The sequence below is a fragment of the Bufo bufo genome, chromosome 1 (assembly GCF_905171765.1).
Source record: "Bufo bufo chromosome 1, aBufBuf1.1, whole genome shotgun sequence".
Taxonomy (NCBI): Eukaryota; Metazoa; Chordata; class Amphibia; order Anura; family Bufonidae; genus Bufo; species Bufo bufo.
Window position 1 is genome coordinate 772,672,306 of NC_053389.1, and position 17,777 is coordinate 772,690,082.

Here is a 17,777-nt window from a genome sequence, read left to right on the forward strand (position 1 = left end):
ATAAACGGAAGTGACGTAGCGCGCAGGGCCCTAGAGCATGTCGGGATTTGAAGTCCTACGGAGGGGATTAGCTAATGAACAGAGAGAGTGGCTGTCAGCAGAACTACAACTCCCGGGTGTGTGGTTTCTTGACTACGTCACACGGCGCAGCAGCCAATCAGAAGGCTGACTGCAGGCCACATCCCTTTCCTTCCTACACAAAGGCTGCGGGCTGTACCAGGTAAGGGGACAGGCGCTGCGGCTGATGGAGAGGGATGATTCAGCTACGTTGTGAGCGCAGGGAGCAGCCGTCCTCCATGCTGACTGTCTCTCTAACTCTAGACGTCGCCCCATGACGCAAATCGATCACACAGGACATGTGCACGATACAGGAGCGAACTGCACACCCCCAAAATGCAGTTACGACATCTCTTAAGCGCCCCCTGCTGATGACAGTGGGGTACTGCTAGTTTACAGACATACACATTTTCTACTTCATGTATCAGTTTCTTATGTTTTCAAGATCTCTGCATGCTGTCATAGAACATGAGCTGCCATGGCTTACTACTAGTGTTGAGCGAACTTGTGTTTCAAGTTCGACGTCTAAAGTTCGGGTTTTCGAAGAATCGAGTTATGGATTCCGCTACTACGGACCATAACGGAATTTAGAATCCATAACGCGATTCTTCGATAACCCGAACTTAAAACACAGACAAGTTCGCTCAACACTACTTACTACTAGTGTTGAGCAAACTTCTGTTTTAAGTTCGGCGTCTAAAGTTCGGCTTCCGGTTAGCGGAGAATCCCGATATGGATTCCGTTGTGGTCCGTGGTAGCGGAATCAATAATCGGCCATTATTGATTCCGCTACCACGGACCACAACGGAATTCGGAATCCATATCGGGATTCTCCGCTAACCGGAAGCCGAACTTTAGACGCCGAACTTAAAACAGAAGTTCGCTCAACACTACTTACTACCAAATAATGAAAATCCGTCCTGGCAGTCGCCTCTGGACCTACCTTAGGCCATGTGGTGATGCCCCCCCTTCCCCGGTGTCCATGGGTAGTGATGTTAAAAACTCCAGTCCATACCTCGTGACAGCAGCACTGGAGGTGGTCCTCTTGACCTTCTTGGGACCAGGAACAGAGAGGTTATAAAGGTACTTCCCACCACCATCCTCCATTGTCCTCTTGTCCCTACTGAGGTCAGACGCAGAGAGGTTCCCGTCTCTAGCGAGGAAGATTTTCTACAAGAGCTCCCATCCTGATTTTGGCTCACAGTCACTGATGGAAATTACTGACGAAACACTGGAGTGTGAATGAGGCTTAAGACATTATGAAGTGAGCAGCTTGTGTTTACCTCACTATTGATGGCTGTGGGTTAATGGAGCTCCGATTAGCTGCTCCTCTAGGCTCTGGAGCCAGTGTAAGCCTCACGGGGGCCGTCGGTAGCATCAGGCTGTACTTCCCCTCTCAGCTTGAACCTCACAGATCCAAGCCTGCTTGAAGCCCTGCCGGAAAACCCAGAATCATGTCTGACATCACGTCTACAGGGCATGGTCCAGGATACTGAGAAGAACACCGCCCTTTAGAGGCAAGGTCATTGATGATGATGTGTCTCCAGGGTAGATCCTTACAAGCCTAGCCACGCCTCAGATGTAGATGTGATGTCATCGGGAACCAACGCAGTGGAAAATGTCACGGGACCGCCATGGAGTGCAGGAAAACGGGGCGTTACAGATAAACAGGTTGTTACCTGTTAGTTGATGTCAAAAATTGCAAAACCGGAATTCATCTTTAATCTGTAGATGTGTTTGGAGAGGTGTCCTCTCCTTCCTCTGTAGTTCTTATCATTTGAAGAGGACCTGTCACCATTTATTATTTTTTTTTAAATAAAGCAATACCTCATACTGTAGTCCAGGTTCGGGACATGCCATCCCGCTTTTTTTTTTTTTTTTCAAGATCCGCTCCTCTGTTGCGCCCCTAGTTTGGTTTTGGCGCCTAATATGGTAATCGCCAGCATCAGTGCAAGGAGGAGGAGACCTCAGCTCTTCTCAGTGGGCGTCTCCTTCCCTGGATGTGATGCTGTCCAGTCACAGCCAGGGAAGGAGACGCCCACTGAGAAGAGCTGAGGCCTCCTCCTCCTTGCACTGATGCTGGCGATTACCATATTAGGTGCCAAAACCGAACTAGGGGCATAGCGCCGCAACGAGGTGTTCTCATGAGATTTGGTCATTTTTTTCCAAGATGGTTCTTCTGTCTTTTACTGAAATGTGATCAATGCACCATCACTTCCCTGGATGTCCTGTATTTATTACTGTGTTGAGTGCTTTCAGCGCATGTGCAGTAGAGGACAGAAGCACCATCTTGGAAAGACTAAGGACGCGACATCTGTTTATGCCACTACCCATGGACATGGGGTGGGCAGTGGACTCTGGCCTAAGGTAAGTCCAGAGGTGATTTATGCCATTACACACTAGTATATGGCATTACTGCGATTTATGTACAAAGTGAACAATCCCTTTAAGCTTTAAATCTGGAATACCCCTATCATCCACTGTAAGATGTAAAGATAGGCAGCGTTCTTGGTTGCGTTGCCATGGCTGATGAATCAGGCTACTTTCACACTAGCGTTATTCTTTTCCGGCATAGAGTTCCGTCAAAAGGGCTCTATGACGGAAAATAACTGATCAGGCATATCCCAATGCATTCTGAATGCATAGAAATCCGTTCAGTTTGCATCAGTATGACTTCCGTTCAGTCAGGCGTTTTGGCTGGACATAATACCGCAGCATGACCGGGAAAACTGTGAAAAAGACTGCAAGACGGATCCGTCCATCCGCATGACAAGCAGAGAGACGGATCCGTTCTAGTAATGCATTTGTCACACTGATCGGCGGCTCCGGCAGACAGCTCCGACGACGGAACTGCCTGCCGGATCACACTAACGCTAGTGTGAAAGTCCCATTAGGCTACTTTCACACTTGCGGCAGAGTGATCCGGCAAGCAGTTCCATCGCCGAAACTGCCTGCCGGATCCGGCAAAACGTATGCCAACTGATGGCATTAGTAACTGATCAGGATCCTGATCAGTCTTAAAAATGCCTGATCAGTCAAAAAGATGCATTGAAATGCCGGATCCGTCTTTCCGGTGTCATCCGGCAAAACGGATCCGGCAATTCAATTTTTCACCTTTTTTTTGGTCTGCGCATGCGCAGACCAGAAGGACGGCTCCGGCATTCCGGTGATTTGAATGCCGGATCTGGCAAGTCTTCAGTTTTTTTCACCGGAGATAAAACCGTAGCATGCTGTCGTTTTCTCTTTTGCCTGAAGTTTTGCCTGACTGAACTGAAGACATCCTGATGCATCCTGAACGGATTACTCTCCATTCAGAATGCATGGGGATAAAACTGATCAGTTCTTTTCCGGTATAGAGCCCCTGTGACGGAACTCTATGCCGGAAAAGAAAAACGCTAGTGTGAAAGTACCCTAAACACACTCAGAAACATTATTATCCATCCTGTATTATATTCCAAACCTGCATTTACAATTCTGCAGGCTTCAGAGCTGAAATCTACCAGTGTTCTCTGTCAACGTTAGTACGACTGGCAGAACTTTGAATGCAGCTCTTTAAATTAGGCGCATTTACGCGGGCAGATTGAGGAGTGTTCATTCCTGATCATTGCCTCCTTATTACTCATCTCTCTTTATGGGGATGAACAGTCGCTAGTGTGATCATTCATCCCCATACACTTTCCTTGTTTGTCAGCAGTATGTTCCTGCTTACAAAGAGCGATGTGCAGCATGAAAGATGTCATAATTGTGAGGGGCTCGGTGGCACATTCAGACAGGCAGATTTGCCAGATCCATGGCCTGTGTAAAAGACCCCTTAGATCATTTCCCACTACACTAGTTGGTGTAGCCAGTCCTCTGGAGGTCTGGATATCCGGCCTCCAAATATCCTTAAGGTCCACCCTTCATCTGTCTCATAGAAGTGAAAAGAGGGGTGGACTACTGCTCCATACAAATGGAGGACTCAGGGACCTCCGTTCTCAGGAGATAGCTGGGAGTCCCTGCATTCAGACCTCCAGCGAGCCGACATTTATCACCTATCCTGTGTATAGCAGCTTATCATATTGATGTCCTAATATAAAGTGGTCCACATTGTGAACAACCATCTCCAACAGACCTTCTCTGGTGACGAGTCAAGGCAACCAACAGGACGAAACCACTCAGAAAGTCCACCGTTTTGTGAACACCACACCCAATCTAGTCTATTCCCTCATATCCTTTGTATTCTGACCCCCTACTTTTGAGATGACCACCCTTCTAGAAGACCCTTCATTCCATTTCTGTAGACAGTAGTCAGGCGATTTCTCTGCATCTTCTGTCCCTTCATAGAGTAGAAGAATATTCCTAAATATCCATGTTCTCCATTTTGAAAGAATGATCACTGAGGTATACGCTCACTTCAAGTGTTTGTTCAAACCCCACAAAAAATCGAGGGGTCCTTGCCTTCCATGTTCTACAGCTTGATTGACTATGTTTAGAAGACATATTGGTTCCTTCTGTTATGTAGGGCTGTTCTAAATAATACTTCTATAGACATTGCTAAAAAAAAAACAACCCAGTTAGGATCAAATTCTGCAAAAGCAAGTCCTTAAAGGGGCTTTCCGAACCCAACATGTATATTCAGAAATCGGCTAAATATTACATATGAGGAGTTTGGATATCACTCCAAATCATTGCTCTCTCCAACCTGTGGCTCTCTAGTTGTTGCAAAACTAGAACTCCTGACATGCCCTGATTGCTTCAGCCTGTCATGGCATGATGGGAGTTGTAGTTTTGCAACAGCTGGAGAGCCACAGGTTGCACAGTCTCCGTATGCGCCATGTCCACAGCATTTCCTGGCATCGAATCCAACCACACCCATCATGCCTATTGCTGCATTGTCACCTAAAACTAGCACCTCCACGTACACGACTCTTCTCCTTTTCTTGTCCAGCCTAGTCCCTCTCCTGGCGCCATCTTTGCACATCTTGTGGTCCTCCAGCTCTGCAGTCTCGCTGGAGAACAGCAGCAGAACATGCTTAGTGAAGGAGCTGTTGTGCAGGTGGCTAGGAGTACGTAGTATGAAGCACGCATGTGTCGGAGCTCACTGAATAAATATGTCCACACCTCCCTCTTTGGGGTTGTAGACAACTTGGATTGGAGATACTGCTAAATTATTCTCTGTGCTTTCTCTACCTATAGCTTCAGCCACATCTTTTCCGAAGATGTCGGAAAGTGATCCCACCGCTGCTGAGGAGCAGATGTCTGAAAATGAGAACTCACAAGAAAATCGTAAGGTGGGGCTTGCCGTGCAGTGGAGCATTATCATCTCATCAACCTCATTCAGGAGCATTTCTCTTCTAGAAATAAAAGCAGATATATGCTACAGATGCAACCCTAATGACCTATAGAAATAAGATAACACATTGGCCCAGATTTAATCACCCTGTAGATGGTGTAAGCTTAGAGACGCCGTCTAGACCTACCCCAGATCTGTCACAGGGGCTCAGGCTGGATGATAAATGTGGCGCAAGGATAGACAATTTTCTTAGATTGTATACAAACTATTGGTTGGATTTGGTGCAAATGGTGCATCTTAGGCCGTTTCCTTTCAAATGTTCCCCCCTTTCAGGTAAGCCGCACCCTCTTATCGACCATGTCGGGGGAAAAAAAGTGTACAAACCTTAAATGCATCAAATTGCGTTACTTTTTAAACAGATTTTTGGCGCAGACTCGTTAGTAAGTCTAGGCCAGGCATGGCCAAACTACAACTCCCACCATGCCCTGCTGCAGGCTGATAGCTGTAGGCAGTCTGAGCATGCTGGGAGTTGTAGTTTTGCAACAGCTGGAGAGCCTCAGGTTGGCCATGCCTGGTCTAGGCCATTGTGTAAACTTCGTCATGTTTTTCACGGCGCCAAAAAACCTGTAAAACATAATAGCAGAATTGCTTTGAATAAAAAAAAATATATAAATTAGATATAGCCTAAAATGGTACCAAAAATTCAACCCATCCTTATAGAAAACAAGTTTTGTCGACAGAAATACCAAAAAGTTATAGATTTTGGAATGTGTCAATGCAAAAAAAAACAACTTACCCAGCTCCCTGCGCCGCTCCTGGTCCCCGCATCGCCGCCGCTGCTTTTCCCCGTGCGCGAATGAAAAAAATCCAGTGTCGGGGGAGCAGCCAATGGCAGACGGGGACTAGCCTCCAGATGTTTTCATCCGTGCACAGTGAGAAGCAGCAGCGGCGGTGGTGCGGGGACTAGGTGCGCGCAGGGAGTGGGGTAAGTATATTGCCTGTGAGGGGCCCGGCATATGGGGGGCAGTTTTTAGTATTGGATAACCCCTTTAAATCTCTTGAACGGTTTTATAAACTGGACAACACACTTTTAAAGATCACCTGTCGGCAGGATCAATCCTATTAAAGAGGACCTTTCATGGGTCCAGACATTATGAAATAAGTAGGGGGTTGTGTAGGACATAATTCATGAATGTAATATCGCTTACTAGTGTGTCTGTCCGGCGCTCCGTTCCAGTTCACTTTGCCCGCCTGATATGCTAATGAATAGCATCGGTACAGGGAGGAGGAGACTGCCCTGTTTCTCAATGGCCGTCTCCTTCTCCCTGGCTGTAGCGCGGTCCAATCACAGCGGAGAGCGTCACAGCCAGGGAAAAGGTGAGTTTTTCTTCCTGGCTGTGACTTATTTCATAATGTCTGGACCCATGAAAGGTCCTCTTTAAATCAGATATCCTGTCTGGCAGGATTGATCCTGCTGATTAAAATGATACCTGTCTTGGGAAAATTGGTTGCAATGTTCCTAAGGGGAAAAAAAAACCTAAATATTTTATTCTTTAAAGGGAATGTCCACTTTCTGGTTATTGTTGACCAATGTGCTTGTGATATGATTATATAACTGTCACGTTCGGGTGTGGGAGGGAAACACCACACCGAACATAGGAGGGAAAGGGGTGAGGGAATAAGGCCTGGAAACTAGGGAAAGGAGATGGACACCTCCTAGTAAAACCATAATCAAAGTCCTGACTAACTACCAGTATGAACAGACCCCAGAGGTAGGTGAGTTCATACACAGGAATACCTAATGTCCTAACTCACCCTATAGGACGAACAGCAGTCTCCCTCAGGCCTTAATACAAATGACAGGGAAATGCAACACACAAAATAACCCAAACAACTTCAAGTGGCTATGGCAGCACCAGGCACTCAGCTGAGATCCACACACCAGCTATCCACAACTCCAACAGAAGCTATAAACTGCACAGGATAGTGGGAGAAACAACAATAAATAGAGAAGGTTAATTGACCACAATAGTCACACCTGGGGAAAGAAGGTGTGACAAGCGCCAGAAACAACACAGACGTCATTTGATCCAAACATGTCAGGTCCAACCCTGTGTTGCCAGTCTCACCGATCTCCTGCCACCTGTCGCGGGAACTTCTGTGACAATGACACTTACTAATATAATCTTTGTTGAAATTCTGCACCATTTCCTATATTTCATAAGGTATGTGTCACCGCCAGTTCTGTGAGAAGATCTGGCAGACGTTCTTCTCTACCTCTTGTATGATGTTCTTTGTTTTGTTTTCACTTTCTCATCTCCTTTCCTTCTGCCAGGTGTCACTTATTTCGACTAATAGTCTTCCTTTATAATCCCTCCCATACTGCCTCACTTTGCGGTTTATACTACTTCCTGGATGAGGTGTTCACTGCTGGAGGCTGCTTCTGCTGTTTGTTCAGATAAGTCATTTACTTTATTGTGTTTCCTTGCTGGCTTGATTCTAGGTGACACTGACTCCGTCCGTATTAAGTGCAGGGAGTCGGTGGTCGTGTCCCCTCACTATTATAGGGTTTTCAGGTGCCACACAGTATTAGGTGCGCGGGCATGCAATCGTCTACCATACAGACCCTTGCATGTGCATAGCAGTCAGGGAGAGCTCTTAGGGTTTTATAGGGCTCACCTATAAGCTCCTTAGTTTGGGATCAAGCCAGTCGCTCGTTTATTTATATGTTCCAGCTATCTGCTAACTTCATCCGTGACATTATAAGGCTACTTTCACACTTGCGTTCGGAGCGGATCCGTCTGGTGTCTGCACAGACGGATCCGCTCCTATAATGCAAACGCTTGCATCCGTTCAGAACGGATCCGTCTGCATAACTGTTTTTTTCAGATGTGATTTTTCACTTTGTGAAAACTCAGATCCGACAGCATATTCTAACACAGAGGCATTCCCATGGTGATGGGGACGCTTCAAGTTAGAATATACTAAAAGAACTGTGTACATGACTGCCCCCTGCTGCCTGGCAGCACCCGATCTCTTACAGGGGGCTGTGATCCGCACAATTAACCCCTCAGGTGCCGCACCTGAGGGGTTAATTGTGAATATCATGGCCCCCTGTAAGAGATCGGGTGCTGCCAGGCAGCAGGGGGCAGACCCCCCCCCCCCTCCCTCCCTCCCCTGTATTTAACTCATTGGTGGCCAGTGCGGCCCCCCTCCCTCCCTCCCTCCCCTGTATTTAACTCATTGTTGGCCAGTGCGGCCGGCCCCCCCTCCCCCCTAATTAAAATGACCGACCCCCCATCATTGGTGGCAGCGGAGAGTTCCGATCGGAGTCCCAGTTTAATCGCTGGGGCTCCGATCGGTTACCATGGCAGCCAAGACGCTACTGCAGTCCTGGCTGCCATGGTTACTTATCAATTTTAGAAGCATTATACTTACCTGCGATGTCTGTGACCGGCCGGGGCGCTCCTCCTACTGGTAAGTGAAAGGTCTGTGCGGCGCATTGCTTATAGCACAGACCTTTCACTTACCAGTAGGAGGAGCGCCCGGCCGGTCACAGACATCGCAGGTAAGTATAATGCTTCTAAAATTGCTAAGTAACCATGGCAGCCAGGACTGCAGTAGCGGCCCGCACTGGCCACCAATGAGTTAAATACAGGGGAGGGAGGGGGGTCGCACTGGCCACCAATGAGTTAAATACAGGGGAGGGAGGGAGGGGGGGTCTGCCCCCTGCTGCCTGGCAGCACCCGATCTCTTACAGGGGGCCATGATACGCACAATTAACCCCTCAGGTGCGGCACCTGAGGGGTTAATTGTGCGGATCACAGCCCCCTGTAAGAGATCGGGTGCTGCCAGGCAGCAGGGGGCAGTCATGTACACAGTTCTTTTAGTATATTCTAACTTGAAGCGTCCCCATCATCATGGGAACGCCTCTGTGTTAGAATATACTGTCGGATCTGAGTTTCACGATCTAACTGAAATCCGATGGTATATTCTAACATAGAGGCGTTCCCATGGTGATGGGGACGCTTCAAGTTAAAATATACCATCGGATTGGAGAAAACTCCGATCTGATGGTATATTAATAGGGACTCCTGACTTTACATTGAAAGTCAATGGGGGACGGATCCGTTTGCAATTGCACCATATTGTGTCAACGTCAAACGGATCCGTTTCCATTGACTTGCATTGTAAGTCTGGACGGATCCGTTTGGCTCCGCACGGCCAGGCGGACACCCGAACGCTGCAAGCTGCGTTCGGGTGTCCGCCTGCTGAGCGGAACGGAGGCCAAACGGTGCCAAACTGATGCATTCTGAGCGGATCCGCATCCACTCAGAATGCATTGGGGCTGTACGTTCGGGGCCGCTTGTGAGAGCCTTCAAACGGAACTCACAAGCGGAACCCCGAACGCAAGTGTGAAAGTAGCCTAAAATGTCATAACCGTCTTAAGCATGGATCCGGTTTCAGCCTTGATTGACCGCATGCATGTCTTTCGCTGGAGGTAGCAGATCTCCGTAAAACTGTGTCTCAGTTTCAGGTGACCGATTCTACTGGCGTTCATGGAGTTTGTTCCGAGCCTAAGATCTCGCTCCCGGATACGTTCTCCGGGGATAGTGAGAATTTTGTTTGTTTAGAGAGGCTTGCAAACTCCATTTTCGCCTACTTCCCCATTCCTCTGGTGATGAGGAGCAGAGGGTGGGGATCATCATCTCGATGCTCGGGGATAACGCTCTGTCTTGGGCCTTTTCGCTGCCGGTGGGGGCACGGCCCCTCCGATCAGTGGATGAATTTTTTGTAGCCCTGGGGCAGATATATGATGACCCGGATCGTATTGCTCTGGCTGAATCTAAACTGCTTCTTTGATGCCAGGGTAAACAGTCCGCAGAGATATATTGTTCTGAATTTCGGAGATGGGCAGCTGATACTGGTTGGAACGATGCTGCACTCCGAAGTCAATTTTGCCATGGTCTTTCGGAAAGATTAAAAGATGCATTGGCTTTTCATGAGAGACCAACGTCGTTAAAGCCAGCCATGTCTCTAGCTGTTTGTATTGACAGGCGTCTTAGAGAGAGAGAGGAGACTACTCTTTCCTGTCATATTCAGCCCAAGGACAGTGGGGCTGTCTCATTCAGTGCGCAGGGGTCTCAGTCTGTCTCAATCCCCTCTGAGGAGGAGGCCATGCAGCTGGGTTTGCTTGCCTCTGATAGTAGAGGATTCAGCTCTCAGAGGAGGGTTTGTTTCTGTTGTGGGGGTATAAATCATTTGGCTAATGTTTGCCCCTCTAAGAGATTCGTGGCGTTTTCTGAGGGTAATAAAAAACAAAACAAAAAAAACCCTCTAAAAACTTTCCATTTGCTACTATTGGCAAGGTTGATGCGGAAATTGAAGGTTTGCCATTTGCTTGTAGTTCCCGTTTTCTCCTACTTGCCAGGGTGGCGCTAGACAGCAAGAACATTGTTTGTGAGATTTTTGTAGATAGTGGAGCAGCTGTCAATCTCATTGATAATCAATTTGCAACAACGCATGGTTTCCAGGTATGCACTTTGGAAAAGGATATACCTGTTTTTGCTATCGATTCCGCTCCACTTTCTCAAAGATCGTTAAAGGGCATAGTTCACAATATCCATTTGACTGTGGGTGACGCTCATGTTGAGGATATGTCATGTTTCGTCTTAAGCGGATTACCTACTCCTCTTGTGTTGGGGCTACCCTGGCTCACTAAACATAACCCCACCATTGATTGGCAAGCAAGGCAAATAAATGGTTGGAGTGAGTTTTGCAGAGAGAATTGCCTCACGGCGTCTCTTTCAGAGGTTTCTACCAAGACGGTACCATCTTTTCTCTCTGAATTTTCGGATGTGTTTTCCGAGAGTGGTGTCCAGGAGTTGCGCCCTCACTGGGAATACGACTGTCCTATTAATCTCATCCCAGGCGCCAAGTTGCCAAAATCACGACTATACAATCTCTCCCAACCTGAAAGAGTCGCTATGGGTACTTATATCTCTGAGAGCCTGAGAAAGGGACACATCCGACCCTCGAAGTCACCTGTTGCCGCAGTTTTTTTTTTTTTGTTAAGAAAAAATATGCTTTTTTAAGACCTTGTCTGGATTTCAGAAAGCTGAACCGTATCACGATTTGTGACCCATATTCGCTTCCTCTGATCCCAGACCTGTTTAACCAGATTGTTGAGGCTAAAGTTTTTTCTAACTTGGATTTAAGAGGAGCATACAACCTAGTCAGGGTCAGGGAAGGGGACGAATGGAAGACGGCCTTCAATACCCCTGAGGGTCATTTCGAGAATTTGGTTATGCCCTTTGGTTTGATGTATGCTCCGGCCGTCTTCCAACATTTTGTGAACAGCATTTTTTATCATTTAATGGGGAAATTTGTAATGGTGTATCTAGATGACATTTTGATTTTTTCTCCTGATTTCAAGACTCATCGGGACCACCTACGTCAGGTCTTGCTGATTCTGCGGGAGAATAAATTATACGCTAAACTGGAAAAATGTGTGTTTGCGGTTCCGGAGATTCAATTTCTTGGTTTTCTTCTCTCTGCTTCTGGTTTTCGGATGGACCCTGAGAAGGTCTGCACTGTGCTTGATTGGGAGCTTTCTGCGAATCAGAAGGCGCTGATGCGGTTTTTGGGTTTTGCCAATTATTACAGAAAGTTCATTTTGAATTATTCCTCTGTTGTTAAACCACTCACTGATATGACTAAAAAGGGGGTGGATTTTTCCTCGTGGTCAGTAGATGCGCTTAAAGCCTTTTCTAGTATTAAAGAGAGTTTTGCTTCCGCTCCCATTTTTTTACAACCTGATGTCTCTCTACCTTTTATTGTTGAGGTGGATGCTTCTGAGGTGGGTGTGGGTGCGGTCTTATCTCAGGGTCCCTCTCCTGCCAAATGGCGACCGTGTGCCTTTTTCTCAAGGAAACTCTCCTCTGCAGAGAGAAATTACGATGTGGGAGATAGAGAGTTGTTGGCCATCAAATTAGCTTTTGAGGAATGGCGCCATTGGTTAGGGGGAGCCAGACACCCTATTACCGTGTTTACCGACCATAAGAATCTGGCCTACTTGGAATCAGCCAAGCGTCTGAACCCGAGACAGGCCAGATGGTCTTTGTTCTTTTCTAGGTTTAATTTTGTTGTTACGTTCCGCCCTGGGGTTAAAAATGTGAAGGCGGATGCTCTGTCACGTTGTTTTCCGGGAGGGGGGAACTTTGAAGACCCGGGTCCCATTTTGGCTGAAGGGGTGGTCGTCTCTGCTCTTTATCCTGATTTAGAGGCAGAGGTTCAGGCAGCCCAGGCAGAGGCTCCTGATCTTTGTCCTCCTGGGAGGTTGTTTGTGCCTCTCGCTTTACGACACAAAGTTTTTAAGGAGCACCACGATACTGTCCTTGCTGGGCACCCGGGGAGTAGAGCCACAGTGGATCTCATTGCTCGGAGATTCTGGTGGCCGGCTCTTCGTAAGACGGTTGAGGGTTTTGTGGCAGCCTGCGAGACCTGCGCTCGTGCCAAGGTCCCTCATTCACGGCCATCGGGTTCACTCCTCCCGTTACCCATTCCTTCCCGTCCTTGGACGCATCTGTCCATGGACTTCATTACGGACCTGCCTCGTTCCTCGGGGAAGACTGTGATTCTGGTGGATACTGGACCGTTTTAGCAAAATGGCACATTTCATTCCCTTTCCTGGGTTACCCAATGCTAAGACGCTGGTGCAAGCGTTTGTTGATCATATTGTTAAGTTGCATGGCATTCCTTCAGACATCGTTTCTGATAGGGGCACGCAATTTGTTTCCAGATTCTGGAAGGCCTTCTGTTCTCGCTTGGGGGTTCGGTTCTCGTTCTCTTCTGCTTTTCACCCGCAGTCGAATGGTCAGACCGAACGCGTCAATCAGAATCTGGAGACATATCTGCGCTGTTTTGTGGCGGAGAATCAGGAGGATTGGTATTCTTTTTTGTCCCTTGCTGAGTTTGCTTTAAATAACTGTCGCCAGGAGTCCTCTGATAAGTCACAATTTTTTGGTGCATATGGGTTTCATCCGCAGTTTGGGACATTCTCTGGAGAGGGGTCTTCTGGTTTACCTGATGAGGAGAGATTTTCCTCGTCTTTGTCATTTATTTGGCAAAAGATTCAGGGTAATCTGAAGAGGATGAGTGAGAGATATAAGCGTGTGGCGGATAAGAGACGTGTGCCTGGTCCGGACCTGAATGTTGGTGATCTGGTGTGGTTGTCTACAAAGAATATCAAACTGAAGGTTCCCTCCTGGAAGTTGGGTCCTAAGTTTATTGGGCCTTACAAGATCTTGTCCGTAATCAATCCCGTTGCCTTCCGTCTTGAGATCCATAATGTTTTTCACAAGTCACTATTAAAACCTTATGTCCAACCCACTGTACCCTCCTCTTTGCCTCCTCCTCCGATTATTGTTGATGGTAATCTTGAATTTCAGGTCTCTAGGATTGTGGATTCTCGCATTATCCGCGGTTCTCTTCAGTACCTCGTTCATTGGGAGGGTTATGGTCCTGAGGAGAGGATGTGGGTCCCAGTGGCGGACATTAAGGCCTACTCGTCTCATCAGGGCTTTCCATAGGTCTCATCCTGAGAAGGTGGACTCTGAGTGTCCGGAGTCCACCCATAGAGGGAGGGGTACTGTCACTGCCAGTTCTGTGAGAAGATCTGGCAGACGTTCTTTTCTACCTCTTGTATGATGTTCTTTGTTTTGGTTTCACTTTCTCATCTCCTTTCCTTCTGCCAGGTGTCACTTATTTCAACTAATTGTCTTCCTTTATAATCCCTCCCATACTGCCTCACTTTGCGGTTTATACTACTTCCTGGATGTGGTGTTCACTGCTGGAGGCTGCTTCTGCTGTTTGTTCAGATAAGTCATTTACTTTATTGTGTTTCCTTGCTGGCTTGATTCTAGGTGACCCTGACTCCGTCCGTATTAAGTGCAGGGAGCCGGTGGTCGTGTCCCCTCACTATTATAGGGTTTTCAGGTGTCACACAGTATTAGGTACGCGGGCATGCAATCGTCTACCATACAGACCCTTGCATGTGCATAGCAGTCAGGGAGAGCTCTTAGGGTTTTATAGGGCTCACCTATAAGCTCCTTAGTTTGGGATCAAGCCAGTCACTCGTTTATTTATATGTTCCAGCTATCTGCTAACTTCATCCGTGACAGTATGTCTCCATGTTTGCCAAGACTTTTGTGCTGTCCATACAGAGGTCCTGTCCATAAAATGGCTGCTGGAGGAGGATCATGTGACCAGGCAAATAATCTCCATGTGATGTCTCTCCCATTCAAATACACTGCACCTGCCATCTGTACTTGTTCTATTGGGAGTTTAGTGCAGTGTGTTTGAATGGAGGAGACATCACATTGAGTTGATTTTGCATGGTCATATAACCTTCTATCACCGGCCATTTTATGGACAGGACCTCCACGAGGACAGCACATGTAAAAAAGAGGGCATACCTTATGAAATGTAGAAAATGGTGCAGAATTTCAACAAAGGCTATATTAGTAAGTGCCATATAATCATCTCACAAGCACATTGGTCAACAATTACCAGAAAGTGGCCAACCCCTTTAAGCAGATGAGAGCATCAGTAAGCTGAGAGGTGTGACCAGCAGTGGAAAGCTGAGGGGCTAGGCCCCACCCCTTAGCCCACATAAACCCTAATTTGCATAATGAATAAAAGTCTTTACTCTCTGGAATGCTGCAACCGATTTTCACAAGACAGGTATCATTTTAAGTAGGATCAACCTGTCAGTATACAGGGTTGATCCTGTTTTTAAGCCTCCAAAATAAGGCAGGTTGAAACATTTTTGTAGGCTCGTTTTTTAGGTGCCTCCATCGACAGATTTGTGGTGATTTTAATTCTACTTATCTGTCTAGAGCTTCTGACAAGTTCTTGCAGATAAACCCAGAGAACACCTGGTAAGATATGGGTCTCTGCAATGACACAGGCTTTAATATTTATCTCTAGATCTCCACCATGTTTTATGAAGAAGAACGCTCGTCAAAGAATGGAAGAATCAACACTGCAGCATCTGATTATGAAGATTCCAACAAAGGTATAGGTATATGTCGCATCATTTGGTGGATGGGTGACCTGATATCGGAACGTTAATATTCACCCTTTGGAAAGGAACGTCATAGGTTTTTGTCGTTTTTTTTGGTAATGTCTAATATATTGTTTTGTTTTGTGCAGAAATCGTAATGAGCAGTGAATTAGGAAAACCATGCGCAACGTCAAATCAAGAAGCCGATAAGATACCCTCAGAAAAGTATGTTTACAACATTCAAGACCGTTCTGAGATGACTTACACCAGAATGGTAGACAACTGCTACAACATTTTTAACTCCACAGACCCAAAAGCTGGAAATTTGTTGGAAATGACCACGTATCTTTGCATAGACTGCGGCAAAAGCTTCACAGACAGTGCTCTTTTTTTGAAGCACCAAAAGACCCATACGGGTCAAAAATCGCACACTTGTAATGTTTGCGGTAAGACGTTCTCCTATAACTCACACCTTGTCATACACCAAAGGATTCATGCTGGTGAGAGACCATACTCTTGTTCCTATTGTGAGAAATGTTTCACAGACCGTCCGTCTCTTGTGAAACACGAGAGAATCCACACGGGTGAGAAGCCCTTTGCGTGCACGGTTTGTGGAAAAAGCTTTACGGACCGGTCAAATCTAGTGAAGCATCATCGGATTCACACCCGTGAAAAGTCCTTCACTTGCATTGAGTGCGGGAAAAGTTTTACAGACCGGTCAAATCTTGTTAAACATCAAAGGATCCACACTGGGGAAAAGTCATTTGAATGCAGTGAATGTGGGAAAAGGTTCACCGAGAACTCTACCTTGGTAGTCCATCGTAGAAGCCACACTGGAGAGAAGCCCTATGCATGCAAGGAGTGCGGAAAGACCTATTCCTGTAACTCTCATCTGATTGTGCATCGAAGAACTCACACCGGAGAACGACCATTCGTTTGTCGGGAATGTGGAAAAAGCTTCACTGACAGCTCAACCCTTGTGATCCATCAACGGGTCCACACTGGAGAGAAACCGTTCGTGTGCATGACTTGTGGAAACAGGTATACAAAAAAGTCAGCTATGGTGAAACACCAGAGGACTCACACTGGGGAAAAACCGTTTGCTTGCTTGCAATGTGGAAAAAGTTTCATTGACAGTTCATCTCTGATGAAACACCAGAGGACTCATACAGGTGAAAAACCTTTTGCCTGCGTTCTGTGCGGGAGGACCTTTGCTGCCAGATCGACACTGGTAAGGCATCAGATGACCCATACCGGAGAGAAACCGTATACATGTACAGTATGTGGGAAATGCTTCTCCTGTAACTCTCACCTCATTGTCCATCAACGCTTCCACACTGGAGAGAAACCATTTCCATGCACAGAATGTGGTAAAAGCTTTACAGATAGCTCGACCTTGGTCAAGCACCAGAGGATACATACAGGAGAAAGGCCCTATGTGTGTAACTACTGCAACAAAAGCTTTATAGACAACTCAACCTTAATCAAACACCAAAGAATTCACACTGGGGAGAAGCCATATCCTTGCAAGGTCTGTGGAAAGTGTTTTTCAGATAGTTCGACTTTGGTTAAACACCAACGAATTCACACTGGGGAAAAACCGTACATGTGTAAAGACTGCGGAAGAAGCTTTACAGATTGTTCGACACTAATCAAACATCAAAGAATCCATCGGAGAGATAAGCAACCAGCTAGCACACTAGATCTGAAAAGAGACCTCGGACAATCAGTGACAGCCACCGCGAATGAGGTGAAGACCTAAATGTGCATCAAGGAGCTGATGTCAGATACTTGTTAATGCCTATGCCTTATTTCAGAGATGAAGAACTAACATGATTGTGAATTTTACTGGCCCATCATCTCATACATTTTTCATCAGATCAACCTAAATTTATGTCATGATGGCTCCCAATTTGTGTTATTCCATAGACTTCTAAAAAAAAAAAGCCCATGCCTGAATTAATACGTCTCCATTATGGATATTGTTGACTTCTGTCCAACTTGTGGTTGACATTATCCATGGTTGTGTGGATTTAGCCAAGGCTATATTACATTGATTATGACAGCGTGATGAACCTTTAGACCATTTGGCCTCTAATATTTTTAAACTATGAATATACTTTACTGTGCTCTTACCTTTTCAACGTTTTAGGTGACACCAGTGTTAAAGTAGCCAGGCTGTAAACCTGGTGAATTTAAGTATTAATTGAACTATAAATTATACATTTTATACTTGTAGCTTCTATCCAGATGATATAGTCTTCAACAGTTGTGACTACCATGAATTGTAGACCCACCTCAACAGAAAAATCTTTCACTTACTGTTTTATTATAATAATTGTTAGGAAAAGTGGTGGAGAAATTCTATGTTTTCACATTAGT

The 17,777-nt window shown here is 46.4% G+C and overlaps 1 protein-coding gene across 1 annotated transcript; it reads left to right on the forward strand.

The window, feature by feature from the left end:
* The first annotated feature begins 159 nt into the window (after positions 1 to 159).
* On the forward strand, positions 160 to 17,328 carry LOC120986320 (oocyte zinc finger protein XlCOF6-like). The gene is made up of 4 exons (XM_040414836.1): positions 160 to 220; positions 5,233 to 5,327; positions 15,320 to 15,407; positions 15,545 to 17,328. Exons 2-4 carry the CDS (start codon positions 5,256 to 5,258, stop codon positions 17,155 to 17,157), a joined length of 1,773 nt encoding a protein of 590 aa, XP_040270770.1. The 5' UTR covers positions 160 to 220; positions 5,233 to 5,255; the 3' UTR covers positions 17,158 to 17,328.
* The last annotated feature ends 449 nt before the right edge of the window (positions 17,329 to 17,777 follow it).